Source organism: Phragmites australis, chromosome 11, assembly GCF_958298935.1.
Source record: "Phragmites australis chromosome 11, lpPhrAust1.1, whole genome shotgun sequence".
NCBI classification, from domain to species: Eukaryota; Viridiplantae; Streptophyta; class Magnoliopsida; order Poales; family Poaceae; genus Phragmites; species Phragmites australis.
Window position 1 is genome coordinate 7,125,799 of NC_084931.1, and position 26,730 is coordinate 7,152,528.

At 48.1% G+C, this 26,730-nt stretch overlaps 2 protein-coding genes across 3 annotated transcripts; both read right to left on the reverse strand.

The window, feature by feature from the left end:
- Positions 1–7,857: 7,857 nt before the first annotated feature.
- LOC133885740 (uncharacterized) lies at positions 7,858–10,650 on the reverse strand. Of its 2 annotated transcripts, none has more exons than XR_009903255.1 (3): positions 10,224–10,650; positions 10,003–10,150; positions 7,858–8,117 (listed from the first exon to the last, which is right to left on the reverse strand). XR_009903255.1 is itself a non-coding variant. In XM_062325482.1 (3 exons), exons 1-3 carry the CDS (start codon positions 10,392–10,394, stop codon positions 7,992–7,994), a joined length of 414 nt encoding a protein of 137 aa, XP_062181466.1. In that variant the 5' UTR covers positions 10,395–10,650; the 3' UTR covers positions 7,858–7,991. The 2 variants fall into 2 exon arrangements, 1 of the variants encoding a protein (XP_062181466.1); XM_062325482.1 differs by having other exon boundaries at positions 10,255–10,650.
- A 5,004-nt stretch (positions 10,651–15,654) lies between these two features.
- LOC133885633 (GDSL esterase/lipase At1g28580-like) lies at positions 15,655–18,292 on the reverse strand. Its single transcript, XM_062325366.1, has 4 exons — positions 17,773–18,292; positions 17,406–17,621; positions 16,895–17,320; positions 15,655–16,181 (listed from the first exon to the last, which is right to left on the reverse strand). The coding sequence occupies exons 1-4, from the start codon at positions 18,011–18,013 to the stop codon at positions 15,943–15,945; spliced, it is 1,122 nt and encodes a 373-aa protein (XP_062181350.1). The 5' UTR covers positions 18,014–18,292; the 3' UTR covers positions 15,655–15,942.
- Between the last annotated feature and the right edge of the window lie 8,438 nt (positions 18,293–26,730).

The window sequence follows — 26,730 nt, forward strand, 5'->3', positions numbered from 1 at the left end:
GCGCTGACGGTCTCGAGCTTGTTCTTCAGGATCTGCAGCCGCTCCTCCAAGCTCAGTCCCTCGGCCGCGCTGGTTGGGACGACGGCGGGCGCCGAGACTTCTGCCTGCTTCTGCTTCACCTGCTCGGCGAGGGCAGAGAGGGCCTGCTCCCGAGCAGTTAGCTCTGACTCCCACATCGTGGCCCGCTCCTCCCGAGCAGATAAGGCCGCCGATGCCTCGATAGCCTCCGCCTCCCGGCGAGTCAATAGCTCCTCCCGGGCGTCCAGAGCCGTCGCCGTGATGCCGACGTCAGTCACGCGAATCGTGATGTCCTCCTCCCGACGATGGAGCTCGGCGCGGCTCTGCTCAACCTCGTCCTTCTGGCGGGCTAAGTCCACCAGGGAGGCCTCCACCGCCCTCTCGCGAGACAGGATTGCGTCCTCCCAAGCCCGCACCAACCTCTCCCTGGCGAATACCTCGGCGGCCCACTGCCGCGATATCTCGCCCAGGCGGGCGGCTTCTTCTTGCTCGGCGATGGCCTCCGTGCATATTTCCTCCAGGGCCTCCCGCTCTGCCTCTATCGTGCGCCGCTCATTCTCGTGGACGGCGCGCGCCGTGGTGACGCGGGCCTCCAAAAGGCGGTTGATCTTCGCCAGCCACTCCCTCTCCTCAACAAGGGCGGCACGGTCCGCCTCAAGTTGGGTCCTCTCCCCCGCCACGGCCGCCTCCAGCCGTTCGATCACCTCCCGGGTGCTTCCTAGCACGTCCGGGAGGGGTTCTGCAGGCCGGCTGGACGACGGCCGGGCGCTAGGTCCCCTGCGAGCCCTCTCTGAGGAGCTCAGGGTCCCCGAATACTGCCACGTAGGCACCGCCCTCGACGAGGCCATCCGCCCCGCACTCAATGTGCTCGGGGCGGGCTCAGCCAGCGCCGGCTGCTTGGGCGCGGCCTCTGCCATCGGCTCGGGGTAGGGCGGCGCCTGCGGCTCTGGTTCGGCTGGCGCGCTCTGCGGCTCCGGCTCCACCCGCACGCTCGGCCCAGGCGCACTCGGCTCGGGGGCTGGAGCTGGCCTTGGCACCTCCGGCCGTCCTTGGTCTCCGGCGGCATCCTTAGGCAGCCTGAAAGAGAAAATAAAGGTCAGTCTCTGAACTCACTCCGGGCAAGGCATGCTCGGGGAAAAGAGAGAAACTTACGCAGTTTTCGGTCTTCAGTATTGCCATCTCGATTCCGGGATCTTGTACTCTGGGCCCGACAGCTTTGGCCCGGAATCCTCCCTCCTCTTCCGCGGGGGGCTCTGCGGGGCCACCGCAGGGTCCGTCTCTGGCGGCGGGCTGGCTTGGGCACTCACTGTACACGTGCTCTCGTGCCGGCCTTGGTCTCTGGGCTCCGGCGCCCGGGTGCCCGTCGCCAGTGGCGGGCCGGCTTGGGCACTCGCTGTAGGCCCACTCGAGTGCCGGCATTGGTCTCCGGGTTCCAGAACCGCAGATGCCGCCTCCATCGCGGGCCCCACGCTGGATGGTTGGCCGCCCCGGCCTTGGTCTCCGGGTTCCAGAACAGCAGATGCCGCCTCCATCGCGGGCCCCACGCTAGACGATTGGCCGCCCCGACCTTGGTCTCCGGGTTCCAGAACTGCAGATGCTGCCTCCGTCACGGGCCCCGCGCCGGACGATTGGCCGCCCCAGCCTCCCTCCATCGCGCCGCCCGCCGGCGGCCGCTGCCACGGAGGCGACGGCGATGACGACGACGTCGGCGTAGGAACGAAAGTCCGGGGGCACTTCCCTTTGTCCCCCGGCGCTGTCGCCGCCCCACTGCCAGCGGCGCCTCCTCCACCAGCCTGGCGGCTTCTACCTGCGGCCGCCCCACGTCCGGCCTGCGGCCTGGCGCCCGCGCTGCTGGTCTGCGGCCTATCGCCCGCGGCACCCGTGCCACTGGCTTGCGGCCTGCTACCCGCAGCGCTCGCGCCACCGGTCTGCGCCGGGCCGCTCGCGGGCCCCTTGCCGCTCGTCTGCGGCCTGCTGCTGGCGGCGCTCCCGCCGGAAGCACTCGGAGCGCAGCCGGTCGCCTCATCCACCCCAGGAATCTGGATAGTCCCGGGGTTCCGACGCCCTGGCCGGTCGACCAACCCCTGGGCGTCGAACTCAGGCAGTGTCGCTTGCAGCGCCACCCAGTTCGGGTCGGTGCAGAGCGCCAGCTCCTTCCAGGGAAGCTCCACCCGGGTCAGGTCATCTACGCCGGTCACCACCCGGAGCAAGCCCCTCAGCGCCGCATCGTCCAGGTCCCACTCCGCGCCAATCTGGGTCCTGGTGATGTCCTGGGAGCCCGTGTACACCCAGTAGGGCCGGACCCGCTCCCGCAGAGGTGCGAGACGGCGGCGCAGGTAATCCGCCACCACCATCACCGAAGTGAGGCCGGCCTGGCGCAGGAAGTCGATGCGATCCAGGACCGGCTCCATCCGCTTGTTCGTCTGCGGCGGCGCCTCCCAGGTTGACTTCTGGGGCTCCACCGCCATCTCCGGCAACGTCAGGCGGTCGTGGGGACTGATGTCGACGTAGAACCAGTCGCGCCGCCAGTCGTCCCATTTGCTCCGCAGCACCTGGGGAATGTACTGCTCCGCCAGGCCGTCCTGCAGCCGGAAATTGCAATAGCCGGCGACGTCTGCGGTGGAGAAGCCCCTCTTCTTCCCAGCTGGCCGCAGCACGAAGAAGTGTCGGAAGAGTGACACCGACGGCGGCACCCCCACGAACATCTCGCAGAGGTGGGCGAAGACCACCAAAGCGACGACGGAATTCGGGCTGAGGTGCACCAGCTGGATCCCGAACGTGTCGAGGATCTGGAGGAAGAAGGTCGAAGGAGATGAAGAGGACGATGCGCTCCGACCGGTCCGTCACCGGCGAGAAGCTCATCAGCCTCACCACCGAGGCCTCCCGCTGGCCTTCGGGCACCATCAACTTCCGCACTTTATCCGCCGCCTCCTCGTTCACGAGTCGGGACTCCAGCAGCACGCTGTCAGGTGTCTTGTCGTGGCGGCTTCCTCCCGCTCTCGGCATCTTGTCAGGGTGGGGGATGAGTTGGAACGGTGGGGGAAAAGTGGTGCTCTGATCGCCTAAGGGAGGACAAGAGCTCAGGAGCGCAAGGAAGAAGAAGGCTTGATCGCAAAGATGGCGTAAAGAGGGGGGCGGTTCGCTCCCCTCCTCCCTTTATACTCCGGGGAAATTCAAACGTCGCCTGCCGCGGCGCGCTCGGTGAGACGATTTCCTCGGCCAGCGCAACTGCCAGGCGAATCTCCCTCGGGCCGCGCGGTTGTCAGCGGTTGCCAGGCGCACTTTCCTCGATCTGCACGATTGCCACGCGCGCCGCCTGCCTTGTTATCACGCGCCTCGGGAGTCGGCTGGACGCGCATCCGCTCGGCTCCCCATTGGGCCGTACCAGAAGCCCGGGCCGGAGAGGCCAGCGCCTAAGAGCGCGCCGCGTGGCGTCAGTGCTGGGTTCAGCCTCGATGACGACGAAGGGCCCATCCGCAGTCTCTGGGCCATCGCCTGCCAATGGGCCCGGGGGTTACTGTCGGTGAATCAGGAACCAGGGGTCCCCGAATCCCGAGGCCAGGCCAGCAATCTACCACATGACGCCATCCCGCGGGGTCACCTCTGCAAGGTAAAAAAGACTAAGTCCCGGGAGAGGGCGCTCGGGGCCACAATCAGTGGTCCCCGAGTACCCGGGTTGCCCGATGATCTGCGAAGACTAAAGTGACCGGGGAGAAAGTGCTCGGGGAGGTGAACAGTGACCCCCGAGCACCCAAGTCCCCTGACGACCAGGAGAACCGAGTACCGGGAGAGGTGTGCCCGGGGCTGCGAGCAGTAGCCCCCCGGGCACCCGAGTACCCCGAGGACTCAAGGAAGGTAGTTCTGGGAGAGAATGCTCGGAGCTGCGGGCAGCGGCCCCCGAGCACTCAGTTCCCCAAGGTTCCGTACAGTCAATACCGGGAGAGAGTGCTCGGGCCGTGAACAGTGGCCCCCGAGCACTCGGTTCCCCGAGGACCAAGAAAGGGAGTTCTCGGGAGAGAGTGCTCGGGGAGGTGAACAGTGACCCCCGAGCACTCGGTTCCCCGACGACCCAGGAAGCCCCTCCGTCAGTGGCCCCCACAGGGGTCCAGCGATGAGGTGTCAGCCAGTGAAAGGCCCAAGGCCGCATTTAAGAGCGTGCGTGGCCTGTCACCTCCAACTGCTCCCGCCACGCTCGGTGTCAGTTCCTGCCATATTCTGGTAGAAGGGCGTGGGGACATTTAATGCACGGGTCCCATCTTGTGCCATCCGGCGCGCCTCGGGATAGCATCGCAAGGCCCGAGGTGTTCCGTCTGCCGCGCTGCTGTGGCAGGCGAACAAGATAGGGCGGGCACGCCGGGCCGCTCTGCGGCTGCCCGGTGGGCCCTCTCCACAGCGCCCGTTGCCAGCGCCATCATGACGACTGAAGACCGGGCGTGGGGCGCGTTTTCAACCCCCGTCACTTCGCGCAGAGGCTATGATGACGCCCTTTCCATTTATCACGCCTTGGAACTCATGCCCTTCCATTCGGGGCACGCTACCGCCGGAGGGTATTTAAAGCGACCGGCAGCACAGACAAAGAGAGGTATGAGGTCTGAGGTCTGAGAGAATTAATTGATAGGCAACGCTCGAACTCTCAGGCGCACACAGAGTCCAACAGAGATCGAAGAACACCTTGGCACGAGCATAGAAGCCGAAGAACAAGGAGCCCCAGGCTCTAGGATAGATAGACATTCTTGTAACTAGCGCATTCCTGAGAGACATTCTCAGGGCATTTATAGCATCCACACAGGAGTAGGGTGTTACGTGCAGTGCGGCCCGAACCTGTCTAAAAATCCCCCATCGCATTTACTCTTTTCTGCATTAGTTCATTCCTTACTACCTGCCATTGCATTTATATCCATTTAATTTTCCAGCAAACTTATTCAGAATTATCCCCCCGGACGAATCTCTAAAAAGGGGTCCCTTAGGATCCCTGCGATAGAAGCTAACCCTCCGACAATCATCCTTAGTTCTTGATATCCCCAATCATCATATTCTTCATCACATCTCTCAAGGGTTCATCACCTACATCATCACAAGAAATACTTTCTCCTTTTGAGCCATTAGATTCATCAAACTACACATCACAAGTTTTTTCAACAAAATCGATGGCATTGTTGAATACTCGATATGCTTTGGAGTTTGATACATGACCAACAAAAAAAAACAATATCACAATATTTTTCAAACCTGCCTAGGCATTCTCTTTTCTTGTAGATAAAGCACTTACACTCGAATACCCAGAAGTAGTAGATATTGGGTTTTCTCCTAATGAAAAGCTCATATGGCGTCTTCTTCAAAAGTCGGTGAAGATACACTCAGTTGGATGCATGACACGCCGTGTCGATTGTTTCCGCCCAAAACTTCTCTGACGTACCATACTCATCCAACATTGATCTTGCAAGAGTGATCAAGATCTTGTTCATTAGAGGAAAAATTCACATGTTTATTTAGTAATGTTGATGTTATCATAACTAGTGAGAAGCATAATTATTTGAGATTACCATCTTACCCAAACCTACCATATTTGTTTTAGAATTATCATCAAAAGTGACTTTGTCATAATCGTCCACTTCATCTTCTAGAGAGGTAAACATATTTATATTGCCGATCATATGTTATGTGCATCTACTATCAAGCACCTAATACTTTCCACCAGCTTTATAGTTCACCTACACATATGGGATCAAGCTTTTTATTTATGTACCAATCAAATTTGGTACCTTTCATATGAGACACAAGAGCTTTAGTCTAGGAATGGGGAAAAAATAATTCCATAAAAAGCATGAAAGATAGAAAGTACTAATGGCAAATCACTGGGATTAACAATTGAAAACGAGTGAAAGTGTCTTACATCAAGGCTTTTCAACAGTCCTAGCATACTGTCTAACTGAAGGTGCTTCACTCATAGTATGTGTGCTATTCTCATCAATATGATCTGAATCTTCAGAAGCATCACTATCAGATTCAAGCTTCGGCGAACGGGATTCTGCAATTTCCTTTCCAGGTTTGTTGCGAGTTGCTTCACTAATGGTGGCACCTGTTCCACCTCTAAAATCACAATCTGCTGCATCCTATCAATTGAAAATGATGAAGCATATATGATACACACAAAGAGAACAGGAAATAGAAGAAATGAATTTGGATGCAAAGAAAGCAAACATTTTGGAATTCTTTTGGAAACTCAAGTTTAAATTCTTCTGATTTTCTTCTTTTGTCCTAACCCACCAGGCTTCAGAAAATACAATCTGCCAAGAAGGGTTGGTTTTGGTTTGTAAATGCTTTTTATTGTGTTTTTTCGTCGTGAAAATCTCCACCAAAACGCTCCCACTAATTGCTTATTGGTAGTGGTATTAGAAAGGCAAGTGTACAAGTAACAAGATTACAGGAGGGAACACCACCCGCACCACACACGAAAGAAGAAGAAACTGCATGCATCTGAGGCTAAGAACAAACATCCAGTCAATTTCGCGAGAACATGCAGCCAGGTGATGGGGAGACAATTATTGGCACCTATGTCTAAGCATCTACGAATGGGTCGATCCATGGAAGGCAGAATTGCGAGCGTAACATAGCAGCCGCGCCTAAAAGCTAATCAATTTATTCATCCATAGAAGAAGGCATACACATATATGCATTCACCCAGCCAACCAGCAAGAAGATTCGGGAGATAAAGTAGCTGCTAACAGTACTCGGCAGATAAGATAAAATTGACCCGCAATAGAACGGATGCATGGATTGGATTAGGAAGAACCCAATTGATCGGTCCAGGCAAGATAGGTTAGGGTTCATCCTTACCAGGTAGGAAGGCAGCAAAGGAAGAATCCAATCCCGGAGGTGGATGGGTCGATATTCGCTGCGCCTGCAGTCAAGTGCTTGGTGGATGAACAGGGAGGACGACACCGCCCCGGATCTGGACTATAGAGGGCGGTGGAGGTGCTGCTCTGCCTCTTCCGTGTGCGGCTGCTTCTCCTCGAGGTCGAGCTTGGCGACGCTGAGGTCCTCGATCTCGGTGCGGGTGGCAACGGCGGCATAGGACTTGGTGGCAGTGTGGGCATGCACGAGATATGGGCAGATCCCGTCAAATCCAGTTGTGTAGGTAAAGCCGAGCCCAGCCCCAATCCACGGTGCGGCCCCGCTCCGACTCACCACCACCTTCGACGTCGCCTAGTGCTACTCACCTCGCGAGGCGGACGGAGGATGAGTACTCACCGAGGACGCCGTGGTGTTGTCCTCGATGCGGGGTACTTATAGGGGGCGCAGAGAAGCTGGATGGCGGAGCTGGCGGCTACGGTTGGTGCACTATGCAGTGCAGTGTTTTCGGGCGGTGATGGGTGGGGAAATCTCCATAGGCCCATGATGGTTCACCGGGGGGGGGAGAGAAGGCGGTGGGCAGGGGGGTGGAGCTAGCGGCAGCGGGCTCTCCTCCTTGGGACCACACGAAGGCAGGTAAGTCGGGGCAACAGATGTGGATGGGGTGGGGACCAATGAGGATAGGGATGGGAGAGCAGTGATTTCGGGAGCATGGCGACGCGCTGTGCCACAATGGGCGTGGCGTGGAGAAGCCAGGGTGGGGAATCGGGGAGAGAGGGGTGGGACGGCCGCGCGGGTGTGCGGAGCATAGGCATGGGCATCCGATCGGGAACAAACAACGATCGGAGACGACGATGGTCGAGGAATCAGCATCGGCAGAGGAATCTTATGTGTGGACAGAATACACTTTACTCTTTTTTTTAAGTACTAGTTTTCTGCCCGTGCGTTGTAACTGACGTTAAAAAATTATATAGGACTATCTAGGTATGTAGCCTCATGACAAATAATAAAATCGCTTTCAGATAAAGCTTACAACTTGAATTTCAAATACAACTATGATTTAACTTTGAATACAAATAAATAAGTCTATAGAAATAGATTTATTACCATAACTATCTCTTTCAAATCATCTTGCCCACGATACGGCTAAGATATTCTCGTACACCTGTAGGTATTACGTATCGACACGAATTCCCGTTGTACGTCAATAGGCTGATAAAAAAATACCTCCTTAGTGTTTGGCCATCCTGCACATGCATCATATATATGTAAATGTAAATATACCTCACGTATAAAGTATAGTATTTTAAATTGAAAAGTACATACAACGGTGCGATAAAGTAATATGCTCACTGTGCAGTTTGGCGTGTATAGATTATTACTATTCCATGAGCACATGAATTACAAAACGAAAAAACCAGATAAATACCTACGGCAGAATGAATTGTAAACTCGGTGTTAGATAAACATACTTATTACTTATTGCTTCTAGCGACATTCAAAACAAGTTACCTGTATATGTCCGTTGGACTAATGGTTCATGGCACAATCGTCAAGTGCAGCTATCTGATCTCACATCATTTGCAAAGGAATGTATGTATCGATAAGAATGATTTTTTTATCAAAATAACTTAGCTTGTTCATTCAACGTTAACTAAAGTACACGATGACGTCTGGAAAGATACTTCAATATGCAGAAAAAAAATGTTTTAGCTCCAGCTTGTTTACCTTACAAATTCCTAATACATGATAACTAAAGTGCATGCTTCGATGTAATAAAATGCTTCAATTTGAAACAAAAAAAAAATGCTTGGGGTGCACAAACACACAGAAAAACTGATATATCTATTATATTTAATTTACACAGAAATGCTGACCTGAATAAGTTTCATCCTACTCGTATGCTGATTGTACTGCATGGCAATATACAAAATTGCAATAAAAACTAATATGAAATGCCTATTTGCCCGATCTAAAGTTGCACAGAATACAAGTCCCTGTTTAAAAAAAATAACCACATGAAACTGCCCACACTGAGTACAGAAAATCAAATACCACAGCACATGTTTTGAGTTCTTGTTGAATGGACATGAACAAACTTGTTTCTCCCAACAAAATAGTAGTTCATATTTGTAAGAGAATGGGAAAGATTGCAAAAAACCTGAATGTAATCTACATCACGGAAACACTAATTTTGGCACATGAAAAATAAGAATGTTGTATTATAATGCTCAAATGAGTTGCTAACTGTAGTATCAAATAAACCTGATAGATCATTTTAGTAGCAAAGGCCAAGAATTTGGTGAGAATAGAATGCAAAAACGAAATGAAACATCCAGGACTGGAGCTAAAATCATAGTTAAAAGACTCCCTCACCATCGATTTGTTCGTCCCATGAAGTACTTTACTCAGCAAAACCAACTATCGGATGGATTTTCATCAGGAAAGGTAAGTCAACAGACTACTCGGGTGAATCATAGCATTTCCTAGCCGATGTCCTAATCAAACAAACAAATGGATCCTAAGTTTCAGTTCATACAGGGGAAAGGATATGTTATTCACTACTTGTTACGAATACGGCAAGCTAAATACAGGCATGGAGGACTCCATTTCCATCAAGAGAATCACACGCCGAGCTAAATGCAGCCAAAAAAAAAATTACATCCAACACAGTTAGTTATACCAACTAAGGTAATAAATGAACCATAAATTAGCACCGATCGACTAACTAAGTAGTGCAAAATTAACAAAAAATGCAACGGTTGCCACCACTACCGCATACCAGATGCAAGTGCAACTCATCAATCCCTAAATGGAAGTGCTCTCCCGAGGAAAACAGCAAAATGTTCTCATGACCAACCCCTGAACAGATGGAATCGGCTAAAGGAAACACAAATCTCCAACTAATTCGTCAACTAAGCTCGCCCAATTGAACCCATCCACGGAACGAGCCCGTATGCACTCAGAATGTCCACCAGACCCCCACCAGAAATAGCACAAAGACCCCCACCAGACCCCAACCATGTATAATTTGAAGGACTTTCACAGCAGACAACTTAATACTCATATTAATCATGAAGATCCCACCACCCCAACGGAGCAAAAAAAAAGCACACATCTCACCAACCGTACCATGAAAGGAAAAACCTTATGGATCAGGCCGTCGTCGACAATGGAGCAGCTGATATTCTTTACAGCTTGTACAGCGCCTCCACCTCGTTCACCTGAGCAGGACCTGGAAGGACGGGTGGTGCGGGTGCTCCGTCGGGGAGAAAGGGGGCTGTATGGATAAAGGGAGAGAATGAAAATTATTGGCTTCTTTGAGACCACCTCGTGATTCTAGTGCTACTCACCTCACGAGACAGTCGGAGGATGAATACTCACCGAGGCAGCTGTGGTGTTGCCCTCGACACGGAGGTACTTACAGGAGGCGTGAAGAAGCTGGAGGGCGAAGTTGGCGGCTGCGGTTGGGGCGATGTGTCGTGCGGTGTTTCTGGCGGTGATGGCGGCGGGGAAATCTCCATGGGCCCAAGACGGTTCGCCCGAGGAGGGGGCGCGGAGAAGGTGGCGGGCAGGGGGCTGCGGAGAAGCCAAGGGCGAGAAGGTGGCAGCGGGCGGAGAAGCCGGGGTGGGGAATCGGGGAGAGAGGGGTGGGGCGGTCACGCGGGCGTGCGGAGTGCGGGCACGGACGGGGAATCAGGGTACGAGGGTACAGCCGTCCGATGGTGAAGAACAACAATTGGAGACGACGCTCGGTAGAGGAATTGCGAGGAAGACAGAGGAATATTCTACGAACGGATCACGTCTTGCTTCTTTAGGAGAGAAGGAGATATATAGAAAAAAAAAACAATAAACACACGTATCAGGCCCACGACACGTTAATTCGTCATTCCAACGGGCCATATTGAGTCACCCGCTTTTGTAACGTGATGTGGCTCATCATATGCAGTTCCTCGTGTTAGCCCACCACGCAACGCACAGCCGGGTCGATTCGGGGTCAGAAAAGCTCCTCGTGTTGTACCCAGCACGCGAGACCAATCAGCCCATGAAGCAGCAACCCCGTCCCGATTCCCTCGCGTTAAAGGGTCTACGGTCTACCTTGCAGCCAGCGGGCCATGTGGTTCAGAACCTGTCGCGTTGAGAACATTTTTTGTTTTATATTTTTTAAATAAAAAATTATAAATATATACCTCTGTTTCGAAAAATTATAAATATAGAAACTATCACCCTATCACCCATTGGAGGGTAACAGGTAACGGGCGACATGTTTAAAAATCAAAAAAATATTACGTTCTAATGCTCTTAAAATTCAAAGCACTATCGAAATTATCATAAGAAACATAAAAATGTTTTGTGGTGTATAGGATGCTATCATCTGGTTCTCTAAATTTTTTTAACATAAACAATTACTTGTGCAATGAGAAATAAATAAATAAATTTTAGGATCCCTAAAATTTGTCTTTTTGTCTCATAGTACAGCACATATTTTTGTTTGAAAATTGTTGGAGAGATAGATGATAGCATCCTCTACATCACAAAATTATTTCAAAAATTTTCATGACTATTTAGATGGTTTTTAAAATTTTGAGAGCATTAGAGCGTAATATTTTTTATTTTAAACCTGACATCTTTCCAACGGGCAACATTGCAGTTTTCAAAATAAGCACATATATTTGCAAATTTTTTAATTTAAAAAATATTAAAATAAAATATCTCCCAAGTAGAAGCTCTTAAGGCTGATTCCTGATGGTCGGTGTAGTAAACAACCAAATACAGTCATTGCTGCTTGAAATAATATCAAGGCTGCATTTTTCCTTCAATAATGCTTGTGATCTCTTCTTGTTCGTAACATTCTCCTCAAGTCTCCCAAAACTCAGTACTGAACACAATGGTATATATGTCCTGGGTCTCATATACCTTCATTTTCACCATAAATGTCTGTACTCGATCAAACGGTACAAATAAAATCAGGTCGGCCTCAACTTACTTATAATAAGCAATCCTGCTACTACAAACGGGGTAAATGGCAGAGGATGCTCTGTTACGATGCTCGGGGTCCCAGCGGTCCTGGAGAACACTCCTAGAGCAACATGCAACGGCGCAAGTGTGCGATGCAAACCTTGTCACATTCCCTTAACATCACAAGATGCCAAGCCACCCATTCATCTGCGACGATACCAACAAAACGGGATGAGCTCATGAGCCCAAGAACACAGACGTCCATTTCGCACGTCTGCAAGGAGGAGCCCACTCAACCGTACGGCCGCCTCATTTCAGCACGGAACAGGTCGTGCAAGAGCTGTTCTTCGCAACTTGTCGATGGGTTGCATGCGTGAATGATTGCTGGTTTATTTGTCTCTGCTGGTGCTCTGTTGAAGCGTGAGAACGAAACGCTGCCCGTGCAAAGGCATTGATTAGGGGCCCTGCTAATGGCCGCACGCACGATTCAACAGCCTCTCCGTCTTTCTCTTTTTTTTAAACTTTTCCCTCCCCATTTTTTCTTTTTAAAAACTTTTTGAAAACTGTTTTAGAAAAAAATTCAAACTCTTCGTAAAACATTTTTCTACAACTTGTTGAAAAATATTTTTCCCAAAAAAATCGGAAAATTTTTCCCATAAACTTTTTGACAAATCTTTCTTCGGAAAACTTTTGGGAAAAAATTCACCTGAAAATGTTTTAAAAAGAAGTGTCAAATCTGATCTTGTTCTTCTCAAGTGCCGGCGTCCCTTTCCGCTGTCACGAGCTCCTGGCACCGTGACCTCCCCCGCATGCTATCCAATGCCCTTTGCAGGGGACACACAGAGAGAGATTTCTTGCTTTCGAACCTGTCGCTGAATCCACATGTCACGAACTCAGTGAGAAATTACGGTACAACAGATCAGGATAGGGAGCAGGAGATGAAAATGAGGTTAGGAGTAGAATAGGAGAAGAAGGCAGGCTCAGAGCTTTTGTGGTTGCCCAAAACGTCAGACTCCCCCGGCTTATAGTCTCTCTCCCGCGTTAACGGACGGTGCTACCTCCAAATATAAAGGATGTATTTGATTATTTGTACGGTGTCTTGTAGAGCTGTATCGTATATCTTATATGAGCAGAAACAAGCTGAGAAGACTATATTTTAGAAAATAAAACTGTTTAGTTGGTTGAATCTATGTTTAATTTGAATTTATGTTTGATAACTTTAAAACCGACCAATGAGCTCAGCATCAAACCGTTACATCTGACGAGCCTGCATCTGAGCTAGGGCCAATTCCCACGTGACTTCCATCCTACATCCGCGTGTACAAACTGCACCAGCTGATGCAAACCCGCATGCTCTGTCCTAGCAAGCAAACCCGGGTGCAAGGACGAGCGGAGCAGACCGGACCATCCAAACACGCCCTCAGGGTCTCAGGCGCTTCAAGATGCCGTCTCCAGGTCCCAAGTGACAGGTAACTTTGACCGCCGACGGAACAGCAGCGCTGCACGCAATCGCAAGGTTCGAAGCAGTCAGCCCGCCCCCACCTATCGATTCGCTGGGCCGCACATCAACTCGGCCGCGAGTCGGGCCCAGCCGTCGCGTCCGTCCCGCCGCTCACGTGACGGTTTGTCCCGGGGCGGCGACGCGCACATGCGCCGCACTGCCTCCTCGGCGCAAGCGGCTAAGCACACTCGACGTCCCTTCATCCATGCCGCCACCGGCAAACGAACAACGACGCACACCAACGCCGGCCGGTCTGGCCGTCGCCGGGCAGGGAAGTAATGGTGCATGTGGAGTGGGGATCGGCGTGCCGCGATTACGCAAATCTAAGTGACTGCGAAAGTTGCAATGATTCTAGCTTGCTGGTGGGAGAACAGCTTGTGCTTTCGCTGTAGCAGCCAGCTTGGTTTTCGCATGACCTCTGGTCCCCCGGCATGTGTGGGTTGCTTGTTGCAGTTGCATAGAAACGTTCTTGTTCTTCGACGTCGTCTGTGTTTGCTTTCTGCTGGAGTGATCGTCGTATCCTGTTCATGTCATGCAGCTCAGAAGAGATAAGTGTGTCTTACACTATTATCGTGTGATAAACCAAGTTAAAATGTGTCTTAATTTGTTTACGATGAATAATTGATATTGTTATTTATTTTGTTTGATGGTTTTCGGTTTTGCATGAGTTTTAATGTGATTTGAATTGATTTGTGATTTTATTTGTGCATATTGATTATGCACTAATTAGAATTAGAGTTGGAGATATGTATTTGCTTGTCTCATGGTATGCAGTTGATTGATGCAACTTGACGGTCAACGGCGGGATGATTGAGGTAAAGCAGAGTACTTGATGCCAGACAATCAAGGAGGTTGGACAGAGTCAATGGTGATCCTAACTGAACACGTGGAGCTCAGGCAAAGCATTGAAAGCGTATGAAGACGGCGTGTTAATAAAGTCAAGCGAAGGGGATATCAGTGCAAGTGACAAGACGGCCCGAGGAATCGCATGACGGAGTACACGCGTCGACATCGAAGCGCTTGCTTAAGGTGCAAGCAAGGCGGTGAGTCACGCTTTGAGAAACGTGTAAGCGGTTTCGTGATTTGGACTAAAAATCGTGGGAGGACTGGAGGAGTACGTGACACCATCGCGAAGCTTGCCTCGATGCAAGCTAAGTCGTGAAGGCGCCGCGACCGTCCGATGAATAGAGAAGAAAATGGACCAAAATACCCTCGATGGTAGGTAGGAGTGTCCTACAAAAGAGGAATATTTTGGAAAAAAAAGTTAGAAACTTAAGTGTCAAGTTTACTAGGACTATAAATAGATGGGTAGGGTTATGAGAGAGTTTGAACCGGCCATTTGAGCCTCTTATGTCATTCATATGAGAGTCTTGTGTTAGTGTTTTAGTAGAGAGGAAGAGCAGTGCTTAACTTATGTAATAGGTGAGAGTTTTATAAGAAAATTTTTTTGTAATCTGTTTAAAGTAGGACTGACCTCTGCTGCAATGAAGTTTATTTTTCTTCATGTTATTGTGCTCACCTTCTTCTGGTTTTTCTCTATTGGTTCTTTTGCAAATTTGTAAGTTTTCGGTAGTTCTATGTGATTTTTATTTTGGTTTTTAAGCTGAATTTTTAACACCTTAGGAGGTTGCTCTTCTTGTTGCTAGAGGTATAAAAATTTACATACGAGTGTACACTCATGGGTCTTGAGTACCCTTGCCTCTATATCATTAACTTGAAGAGGTTCCTTGTCCGGTGATCTTTTCTTTTAGCTACAGTTTTTCACCTTCATAGAGTTGTTCTTTTTTATGCTAGTGGCTTAAACACTTAGATACTCATGTATTTGAGCGGATCTTAAGTCCTTTTACCACTAGACTATCATCTTGAAGGATAACCTTGTCCGGTGACCATCTTCTCTAGTTTCTTTGAAAATTGCAAGTTTTTTGTAGAAAGATATATTAATGGTCTTGAATGAAAACTATGGTTCATATTTCATCTGTGGAATCATGTTGCTATAAAACTTATCTTCTTATTTTGTCTCTCTGATTTTTTTCTTCAACTTTAATATTTTGAGATGCGTTAGATGAGAAATAGTAAAAGATCATCTATTTTAAAAAAAAATATTAAAATGTCTATTCGCCGATCTCTGATCGTCATTCTCTGTCCTACATTCCGTCGTCCAGATTCACAAAGTCCCTTTGCCCTTGTCCGTCTCGACCATTTTATAGCCAGTTGCACGGTTATGGAGAGGCAGAGACGTAACGCCTTTTGAGCTTTGAGATCGAGTTCGGCAGGATGAAAACGAGAGTCAGATAGATCATCCCCAACATCACCACATCGGCAGGTGAGTGTCAAACAGTTCATCTTTAATCTATGCTCAACCAAGTATTATTACATGGGACCAACACCAAAAACGCTCGATCGAATTGACAAAGGACGCCAAAAAGAAACACAAAAAGGAAAGGAAAACCAATCGATTTACTTGGCAATATACATCAACAAATGGAATGCACGTTAGCTCTCACTCTCCAACGCCGATGGCAACAAGAGATTCCCAGGTCACCGTCGCTCGCCGTGACAGACACGGACCGTGCAGCTGTCCGCCGTCACACACACACGGCCGGAGCCAAGGACTAGTAGACCATGTCGTCGCGGACGACGCTGGCGATGGGCGGGTGCGCGTAGGGCCCCTTGAGCCAGGTGTTGGCGATGAAGCGGTAGGGCGCCTGGGTGAGGTGGATGCCGTCCCAGCTCACGTGCGCGTCGGGGTCCTCGCACGTCGTGGCGCCGGGCAGCCCGCAGGAAGCGCTCATGTTGTAGTTGTACGGCCCGCCGCCGCCGCAGCACGCCCTCAGCGCGCCCCGCTTGTACCCTGCATACAGTTACAGAGCCTGTGAGTGTCAATAGCAGCGTACTCTCTCTGTTCCTGATCTGCTCTGCTCCTCTGCCCCTGTCTAATCCTAGCTAGCACCTATAAAATTGGAATGGATGCAGTGACCTGCTACTGCTACAGATTGAGATCTGATCACGAATAATGAGCAAGGTCGTACAGTGTCGAGTTGGCCTGGCCACGGAAACATCGGACGAACCCAACCAAGCAGAGCAGGAGGAGAGCAGAGCAGTAGATACGGCGTACGGAACAGCTGTGCCTGAACCTGTTGGTAGGTGACCTCGACTCACACCGATGTTGCTCTGGCTACCCCTGACACCGCTGTAGTGGTAGGTCTGTATGGTATAACCGACCGCAGAGTCAAGTCAGTACTCAGTGGCTGCTAGTCTGAACATTTGAACTGCATGCGCAGTACCGGTCTGTAGTTGGTGACCAACCCTGAGACTGCTCAAAAGCTAACCGCCATAAAGGCCGCCATTCCTCGTTGCCACACAGCAGGGTGGGCAGACCGGAGCAGAGCAGGAAAGAACAGGGGCAGATGCTCCCGTACTGTCCCTGTACTAGGGACCAGGCCGTGAACGAATCGATCTCGCATAGGCTGCTAGAGAGAGAGAGAGAGAGAGAGAGAGAGAGAGAGAGAGAGAGAGAGAGAGAGAGAGAGAGAGAGAGAGAGAGAGAGAGAGAGAGAGAGAGACCGTAGAGGTGCGGGGTGCGCGCGAACTGGATGTAGGGGGTGTAGTAGTCGGCGTAAATGATGCGGGAGTCGGGGCGGCGGCGCTGGAGCTGGTCGAGGGCGATGCGGAGCATGGCGTTGTGGTAGAGGGCCACGCTGTTGTACTTCTTGAGGCAGCCGGTGCGCGGGTCGTACTCGGACCGGTCCTCGGAGGGGTACATGGTGAGCGTGATGGGGATGCACCCGGCGGGGAGGTTGCCCGGCACCACCACGTGCCGCGCGCCCTCGTCCAGGAGCCGCTCGATGCCGCGGATCATGGACGCCACCACCTCTGGCACCATCGTCTTCACCTTCTCCAGGGACCAGTCCGCCTTCCACGCGAAGCTGTAATCGTTGCCGCCGAACTCGCCGAACACGAACAGCGCCTTCCCGAACAACTCGCGGCACTCTGTATTTATGTGCTTGTTGTTGTCAGGTTTGTCACGGTCAGAGCAAGAAGAGGCGAAGGAGGAGGAGGAGGAGGACGTACGGACCTTGCGGTTCGGAGCAGATGGTCTGCTTGACCTCGTCGAACCACTGGAGCTGGACGCTCATGGAAGTGTTGAACGGCGGGATGCTCCACACGTTGTTGTCCTTGAAGTACTTGAGGTCCAGCGCGGTGGCGCCCATCACCGCGAAGTTGGCGCCCTGGCTGAAGTTGACGCCCTTGTTCGCCGACGGCGGCAGCAGCGGCAGCCCGAACGCCTCGGCTGCAGCAATTAATTAATTAATTAATCCCGCAGATTAATTCATATCCAATCAAATAAAGTTATCGACCATCCTTCCATCCGATGTTCGACCACGGCGATCCGATTTGAGAATTAACTTGACAAGCAATCAAAGACGTTCGTGCGTACGCACCGAGGAAGTCGATGACGAGGCGGCCGTTGGAGCAGCGTGCGTACGGTGGCGGGAACTTGGGCATGTTGGGCAGCTTGCCGGAGTTGATGATGACGAAGTTGCCCGTGTCGGAGAAGGAGTCGCCGAAGCTGAAGATGGCATTGTAGTACTGCGGCAGCGGCTCCGCGGCCACCGCGGCGGCTAGGCACAGCAGGAGCAGGCACGACGATGGCAACCCCAAGAACGCTCTCCTCCTCTCCATGGTCACCAAAGTTGGCAGCTCCACACCTCACAAACCAACACACTTTGTGTGTGAAAGTTGAAAGAAAGAGGAAAGGGGAGGAGAAGATGAACGAAATGGAGCAGCTAAAAGCAGGGGCTGCGACTGCTTATGGGATTGTTATTTATATAGCAGGGCACATGGATTAGAAGGGTGGTGGTAATTATGTATCTCTGTTTGTTTTTTCTCTTTCTCTCTATAGACCCTTTGATGATGATGGGCTATGGAATGGAGCATGGTGGGTGGAGATGGAGATTGGAGGTCAGGAAGAATTGTTTTGGTGACTTTGACGGGAAGGTAGTAAGAGTGCAAGAATGAGAATCAAAGTCTTTGTTTGGATAGTGAGTGGTGTTTGTACACCTACTTATTAGGGATTAAATCTTAAATTTACTCTTTGTGTCTCTTATCGATACAGATTTTTTATTTAGTGGTAAGCGATATCTATTGACAACGGGACGTTTAATTAATATTATTAATTTTGAAGCCTAGTATATCTGATATTTAATTGAACGTAGTATGAGTACTCGTATACGTAACGATATAAATATATGGATGTGTCTATAAGTTTCATGGGTGTTTTTGAAAAAGCAAGATTGCAAGAGTGAGTGCTAGACATGGCAAACATGCCTTTCTTCTGTTGAGCGCCTGGGTCACCTCACCTGGGTGGGGACAGCTATCACTGACAGCCGGTATTATCTTGTGCTGACAAATGATAGTGACAACTGACCGACTAGCCGTTGAGTGACAAAAACATTACTTCCTCGGGTAGAAAAGATACATGATATTTTAATTTTTTATAATTTTTGATGTGCAATTTTGACTATTATTTTTTTATTAGAATATAATTATAATATTTAATAAAAATATAATATTCTAAAGTATTTTTCAAAATAAATCTACACGTATAATTTTTATATTTTCAAACTAAATATTTTAGAAATTATTGGCGGTCAAAGTTTTAAAAATTTGATCCAATCTTGATAAAGCGATAAGTATTTATAATCGAAGAGAGTATAGGTCAGAATGGCTGAAAAGCATATAAAAAAATATATATTGCAGTGCCAGTGTGCAAAATTAAGTCCAACACTGGATGAGAAGATGGTATTTGCAACGGAAATGGCCACATGCAGCCTGAGAAAAACCATGTACAAAGTCCCTAACATTTGCCACTGGCAAGTAGCCGGCTCTGGAATTGCCATTATTTCTCGTTTAGGCAATCTCGATATGCACGAGTTTCACATGAATTCTGCACGAGCTTCACGCAGTGTTACTAGACATCTGTTTCTAATATTTTTAATGAATTGGACATATCGAATCTGAGTCCGATTATGATATACATGTTGAATTCCGAATTATATTTCACATGTCTAATTTTTATTCATCAAATTAGACATCCAAATTCAAATCGAATTCTGACACACATGTCTATATCCGATAACACTAGTTTCACATAATCATGTAAGGAAATGAGTTAACATGAGACATATTAAAGCAAAACTACCTGTCCAAATAAGATGAGATAATTGTTCAGTTACCACTCTAAAAAAGTGATAATTACTATTTAGGATGACATGCGAGCCAACTTGAGTTTATACATAAAAGATATGATGATAAATGAGCAATTGTCACTTTCTCAGAATGAAAAAATATATATTAAAGATAAGATTGATCGGTTTTTTATCTCAAAACATGTGGCTTTAGCGTCAGTTGCTAAAGTGAGCTTAGTATGAAATAAAATATGATGGTCTTATCTCAACCATCGCTCAGTCCGTGGGAGAGAAAAATACCCCACGCTCTCCTTCTCTTTATCCTCCCGAGCAAATATCTTTTTAATCAATTAGAGCCGGCACTAGTACTTGTACCACTCTATAATTTTCCAGCATCGACTAGATGTGGCATAGTATCACACAACGTACGGAGCGGTGCTTGAAATTTCTCTCTCCATTTGAAGCACCACTGCAAACACACATTGTGGAGGGCGTAAGAGATAGCTTGTGCCCCAGATAGCCGCGAGAAATCATTGCTGCAGTGCAGATTTGGCGATCTCCATCTCCATCCTCATCGACCATGCATGCATGATCCATAACCACGATCGTTGGTGTCATCGAGTAGCACCGGCCGTGCCATTGGCCCCTAACTGCCTGTACAATACACACAAGGACACATACAATTCGCCTATCTGTTTGAGATGCTGTTCTCATGATGCTTCGGTGGAGTTCTGCATTTCTGCCGGAGCACCGGTACTAGCTATCACATGTTGTTACCGGTGCTGGTATTGTTTAGTTGAAGGAAAAGGCGGGAATGGGGACCAGGAGCGTGGTCAGTCAGAAAGGCTGCGTGTGTGCGTGCTGGATAGAGATGCCGGTTGGTAGAAACGGACAAAGGAGGCGGCTGCACTGCCACGCAAAGGTAACTGCATATTATTCCTCGGCTCGCTATAACTGTAACTTGTCGTGGATGGAGGCAGAGAATCACTGGATCGGGACATCGGAATTGTTACGTTATCCTGTTCGCTGATGAGCTGATTGACGAGGACAAGCATGTGAGACACAGAGACACTGAAGACTGCCCTTGGAATCAGAACGTTAGTGTCGGATGAAGCGATGAGAACTAAGGCTCCGTTTATTTTCTTTCGATGATTACGTAGAAGACGCATAGGACACTTACACATCCACGAGTACACGCATCTACAAATAAATTAATTGAAAGCACTTGCATGTGCAATTGATAAGCACTGAAATTTTAGTTATGATGGTTGAGTCCTACTCTCGTACCTTCATCATCGCCATAGTATGAGATGGTTCCTGACTAGGTTTCGTTTAGAACACAAGAATTTTCGCAATCCCAAGAGTATTGTTACCTATTGTTCCTAGCTAGAAGAATTAGCAGTAATGTCAATCACTCGATTATTATATATCCCAGCTTCAGACAGGGTGATCAAAGCTGGGAAACAAAGATAGTCAAAACTTCTGTGGACGTGCTACTTTCCACTGCAACACCGACGAGCACAACCGATGAATTGATTTACTCGAGTTCGATCAGTCGAAGGGATCAACCGATGAGCTGTGATCTCAGCACAGATCGGAAGGCACCGATCCAAGCTGGTCTGGAACCAGTAACATATAGATAAAAAAGAAAATTCAGCGACAAATAGAATTCCACACCGACGCTTTCGGCCGCCCCTGTCTCCAATCCAGACGCCTATGGTTAACCATTTCCTAATCGCATGCATCAAGCCCTAGGAGCAGAGCAGACGCATGGACTTTCCGGCGGATCGCCATTTGATTTCGAGTCCCGAGTTCTTGGTACCCACGGCCACCAGTCATCGCCCCCGCATTCAGTGGCGATAGTTTAATGTGCCCCGGGAGCTAATCACGGCTCTGTCAGATGTTAAATTAATAGATTAAGATAACATGATTTAAATATCTATTTTCAGATTAAAATAGAAATAAAATGTCTAAATCCAAACTTTTTTTTTACCCACAGCTTCAGTTTTATAAATATCTGAAGCTAAAATGCCTAGCTCCAAAAATTCTTGTATCTAGAACTATGCCCAAACATCTTGAGGAACAACCAACATGTTAGGTGCTCATGAATTACATTGTTTTGGAATGTTCCGATGTAGACATAAACACACCAAGAGCGAGCTTATCCCAATTGGTCACATTTTTCACCACTTTATTGCCCATACTTGCCATTACAATATCAAAGATACTGCACCACCTCGTCTTTTCGACCTACTAGTCTGCAATACTATGCATGCAGTTCAGTTGCTGAACCACATGTGAGAAGGTTTCAGTTCAGTTGCTGGCTTGCTGCCTGTAACAGTTGTCTCACACTCCGAGATCAGTTGCTCGTCCCCACTCCACTCCCACGATACTCGCCAGAGTGGGCTGCTGCAACTTGCGCTGCAGCCGTTTTGTGCGCGATCGATATGGCTGTTGCGATCACGATAAAAAGCAAGCATGTGCCTCCTAAATATATCCAGCTGCATCAAGTAATTCTTTATAGAAAACTTGGCATTCTTTGGTTATCGAGACCAATGGATTCACTAGGAGTGTGTTTGGTGATAAAAGAGGATTGTACTGTATAGCTTGGTTGAGTATAAGGAGGGTTTGGGAAGTCGTATAGTTGTTGAGAGGAATATTTGTTTGGCTGCATGAACGGATATAACGGTATATACAATAAACTATGAAGATATTTAGTTATCTGTATGAGCGGATGTAATAACCCTGTGATTTGAGACTAATAAGTGAATCTTATTGATACTATAACTCATACAGACTGCATCCGTCCAGCCTAAATACGAGTGAAACTCGATTTGGACATATCATATAGCCATGATGACTCATACAGACTGCATCCGTCATGTAGGCAACCAAACAAACTTCTATACGGAAATACATGAGTGGACACATGTTCCTGGACATAGCAAACAAGCTAACCCTAGTTCGTCAGAGATCAAGATTGGTAAGTGAAAAAAAATGGACAACGGGGACCCTCTCGATTTCTCGGCACGCAGGTGGGGACTAGTATTTTCAGAAAAAAAAAGGAAAAGCAAATGGAACCCTGTTTTACACGATTACACTGCGTCAGTGCATTGCATGATAAATCACTAGTTGAAGAAGGCTGCCATGAGCCGCCAAGCCAATTGGCCGAAGCTTTTGTCGTAGGCTCTTAGCAGATCATGATGCCACCAAGGAAAAAGTTGCTCATGCTGTGCGGTTTCTTGGACCTAGTTAACGAACATAATCATACTGGTTAAGTGCATTGCAGTGATACGCAAAAGAAAGGTGGTGGGCAGTTGCCCTGCAAATGTATCATCCAACTAGTGGCAGAGCTAGAAAACGAATAGTAGATATGCACATGCATAACAAACCATGTACAATTAAATTAATATTATACAAATTTATATATATTAAACTACTCATCAGTGACATCTAAGATTTTTAGGATGCTGGGCATATCCAGAACACCCCTAACTCCGTCAATGTCATCCACTGCGTTGCCAAACACGATCGACCAGTGCGGTGCAGGTGCCTTTCGTGTGTGTGATTACAGGTCATGTCGCCTCATGTTCAGCCAAATTTGTTGTTCCAGTGGCTTGAAATTTTCGTCACATTACAAACCCTTGTTTTGTCATGGCAATGATGCATAGAGGTCAAGTCAGTGAGTTGTTAAGAGTAGTGTCTCCATGATTTAATTTGCCACAAGGAAACCAACCAATTCGGTGTGACTCTCATCATCTTGTGACCCTAATCTCCTCATAGTTATAATTGTCACCACGCATTAGCCATCATCATGGGAGCAAAGTGGGTGCTGATGCTCTCAAGGTGGCGCGTTTTGCTCATCGATTTGGACGTGCATTATAATCAAATGCACCCCATTGGTCGTTCCTGAAGCAGAGGGTCATGCAAAGCAGAGCAGCCCATGATTGTTCTTTCTGGCGAAGCAACTGAGCAGTTACTAAACTTGTACATGCTTTTTCTTGTGCGTGCAAGCATGGGTGTGGCAGGACGCAGGGATCAGGCCAGACTCCAAGTCTCCAACTGATTCCTGCAAAAGAACATGCATGTACAAGAAAGATCCAAAAGGAAAATCATGCAGAGATTCTTGCGTCAGCTTCGGACACCCGACACATCCGCTGGAGCCAAAACCTGCATTTCTTTACTAGTCCAAAGCAAATTCCACGTGTACAATTCGTCTATGCTTGAGATAGTAATTTAGACTTGCGCTAATTTTGTGCACATTCACCCAATGGTATGCAGTTTATATTCTCTCTCACAATATGAGAATGAAAAAGTGCTCCTGAAATAAGGGGAAATGAGCATAAAACAGTTTATATTCTGCACACAAAAATGATAAATAGTCCCTCTAGTCAAAATAAGTTTCATCCTGGAATGCACATGCAATAAAACCCAATTGGCAATGTCTTTATAAAATCTAAATACACCAAACGAGTTAAGCACAATTGCCTCGTTACAGAAAGTACTCGGAACAATTGAATGATTGATGTGGCAGCATCGATCGTAGCTAGTGACACAGTCAATAAGAGCTTGTTTGGTTGGCTGGCTGAGGGCTCGGCCAGGCCGAGCGGATGTAGCTCCGCGTGTTCGGTTGCTTAGAGACTGTTTGGCAGAATATTTAGAATATTTTCTCGGTTGAAGGAGAGCTTTGTTAAAAAACAGCTTTCAATTTTTACTCATTGAATAGAATCCGTGTGAGTGATTATTTGAAATGAACTAGAAGCTAAGGAGCTGAAAAAACAGCTTCTCTGAATTCACTTTCCGCACAGAATCATTTCTACCATATATTTTATTTTAGATAATTATTTTTAGCTACATAATCATTTTCTCCAGAGAATCACTTACCGTAGATAATTTAGATCAGAAAGAATTCTATCAAACATGCTCTTAATCAAGTGCATGGGCCAGCCACCGTGCATGCAGGTTGAGCGCTGAGCCAAGGCCTGTTGAAAACACAAATTGATTCGCGAGCCAAGCTGAGTAGTTGCAAGTCGCTAGTATACATGTACATGTATATTTTTTTATTTAACTCTTGATTTTATCTGAAGTACAAAAATGATTTGAAAATTTTAAATTTTTTTATAAGTAAATTAGAGCTCACTAGCAACTCATTTTAATTAGTTTGATCTAAAAATCCTAAGACAATATTCAATTAAAATTCTCCAAAAAAAACCTACCTGTATAACTTCTAGCAATTTCTTATACCTCAAATAAGTTTAAAAAATTAAAAAAAATTCACTAATATTCTTATCATATGATGTATTAATTTATAAAAATGTTTTTAATCCTAAATTATTTAGTGAAGATATAAATTCATTTGTAATGCAACGTATATTCATGCGGCTAACCGAACACAATTTCTACTAAGCCAAACTGACACATACAACCAACTAAATATACCTATCTACTTTACTAACCTAGCTTAACTCAACCTAGCTCACTAAGATATAAGCTAAATTGAACCATACGGATAACTAGACAGACCCTAATAAGCACAATTGATACGGCACGCAGCACAACCCGACAGAGGACGGAGTCGATTCCCGTGTGTACCAGCTCGGCTCTGTGCCGTGCGCATTGCATGGTCCCTAGCAAGCTCGTCCCTCTGCCATGAAGCATGCATGCAATCAGCATCGAGTTAGAAATCGATCAGATCTGGCCATATCCTCGAAGCTGGAGTGTTGCAGGGCCATAAACTGAGGTAGGTAGGTCGGTCGGTAGGTAGGTCAAGCTGGAGCCATGCATCACCAATCTACGTGGCCCATTTCCCTAGCCGTGTAAATCCTGCACGTAGGACTCCTCTGTAACTCTTGTTCCAGACACAGGACAGATCGATCCCCCCGGTTGGTGATCCGCAGATCCACCGTACGTGCAATGCAACTGCAAGCAGGAATACGTCCAGGAACTCCCAACCACAGCTGCACAGGCACGTACAGGTTGAACTGGCGCAGGCAGGCAGGCAGGCAGGACCAGCACTGCACGTAGCACCGGTACGTTCCCCTGGCAGGCATGCACGTTCACATCGACGTCGCGCGACGGAACGCAACATCGCTAGACCGAACCGGCCTTGCTGGCTGGCAGAGCAACACGGCCACCTAGCCGGGCTTTCACAGCCTCGCACCGACGTCAAATATGCCCCAGGCGGACGTGCGGCGCACGAGGAGAAAGATGCTAGCTGCTGCCGCTACCTGGTCGGTCCAGGCCGTGTCGTGGTCGTGGGTTGGTTGGCTGGCTGGCCAGGCCAGCCACCGCACGGCCGGGCACGGCCGGCAGGGGAGGGGAGGGGCCTCCACTCCGGGACCATGACCAGGAGGCCGGCACCCGCCGCGTGTCGTGTCCGCCTGCCACCGCTGTGTCCGCTGTTCTTTCTCCCTCGTCCGCCTCTTCTTCGACGTTGCTCGAACAACGCAAGCAGCTGGTGTTTTCAAGACACGTACGATCACCGGTACGTTCACCACCGCCGTCCGCCGATGCCTCCCGATGTCTGTGCCTAGGGATTCGAGCTTGTACTTGTACCGTTTCCCGTCTCTCAACCGGTGCTGTCATACCACGTAGCGTTTGGGGCACATCAAAGCTGCTGTGTGCTTATGAGGAGGCGTTATTTTATGTCTCTGTGTCGTCTGACAAACGTACAACAGATCGGCGAGCACCGAGTGGTAGTAACCCTACACTACGCGCTAGATGTCCCGGGTTAAGTTTGTCCTCTTGGTTGGTATTCCACATGGGCGCAGTCACGATTGGATGATAGGAAGGTTGATGAGAGATAAATTTGAATTGGTTCTAAGAGCTATTAAATTAATTTTTATAAAAAAATATTTTTCTTTTATTATTAGTTAATATATTTTTTATTTTTAAAAACAAAATACATGCGTGACGATGAATTCATGTTCCATGATTAGTTAAAAATATTTTTTTTGTCTTATTTATATATAAATTCGCCTACAGTAACAAATGTACAATCTTCTATATAATAGGTAACAATAGCTATCCATTCAACGTTTTGATATTGCTTTTTCTAGTTTGATATTGGCTTATTATAGAAATTGCTAAAACACATCTACAACTGAAAATAACTAGAGCTTAGATCAATAAAGAGTAGATAAATGTAACATAAATCATTATCATTAAGGACTAACACTTTAAAATTGATAAAGTTTGATAAGAAAAAACATA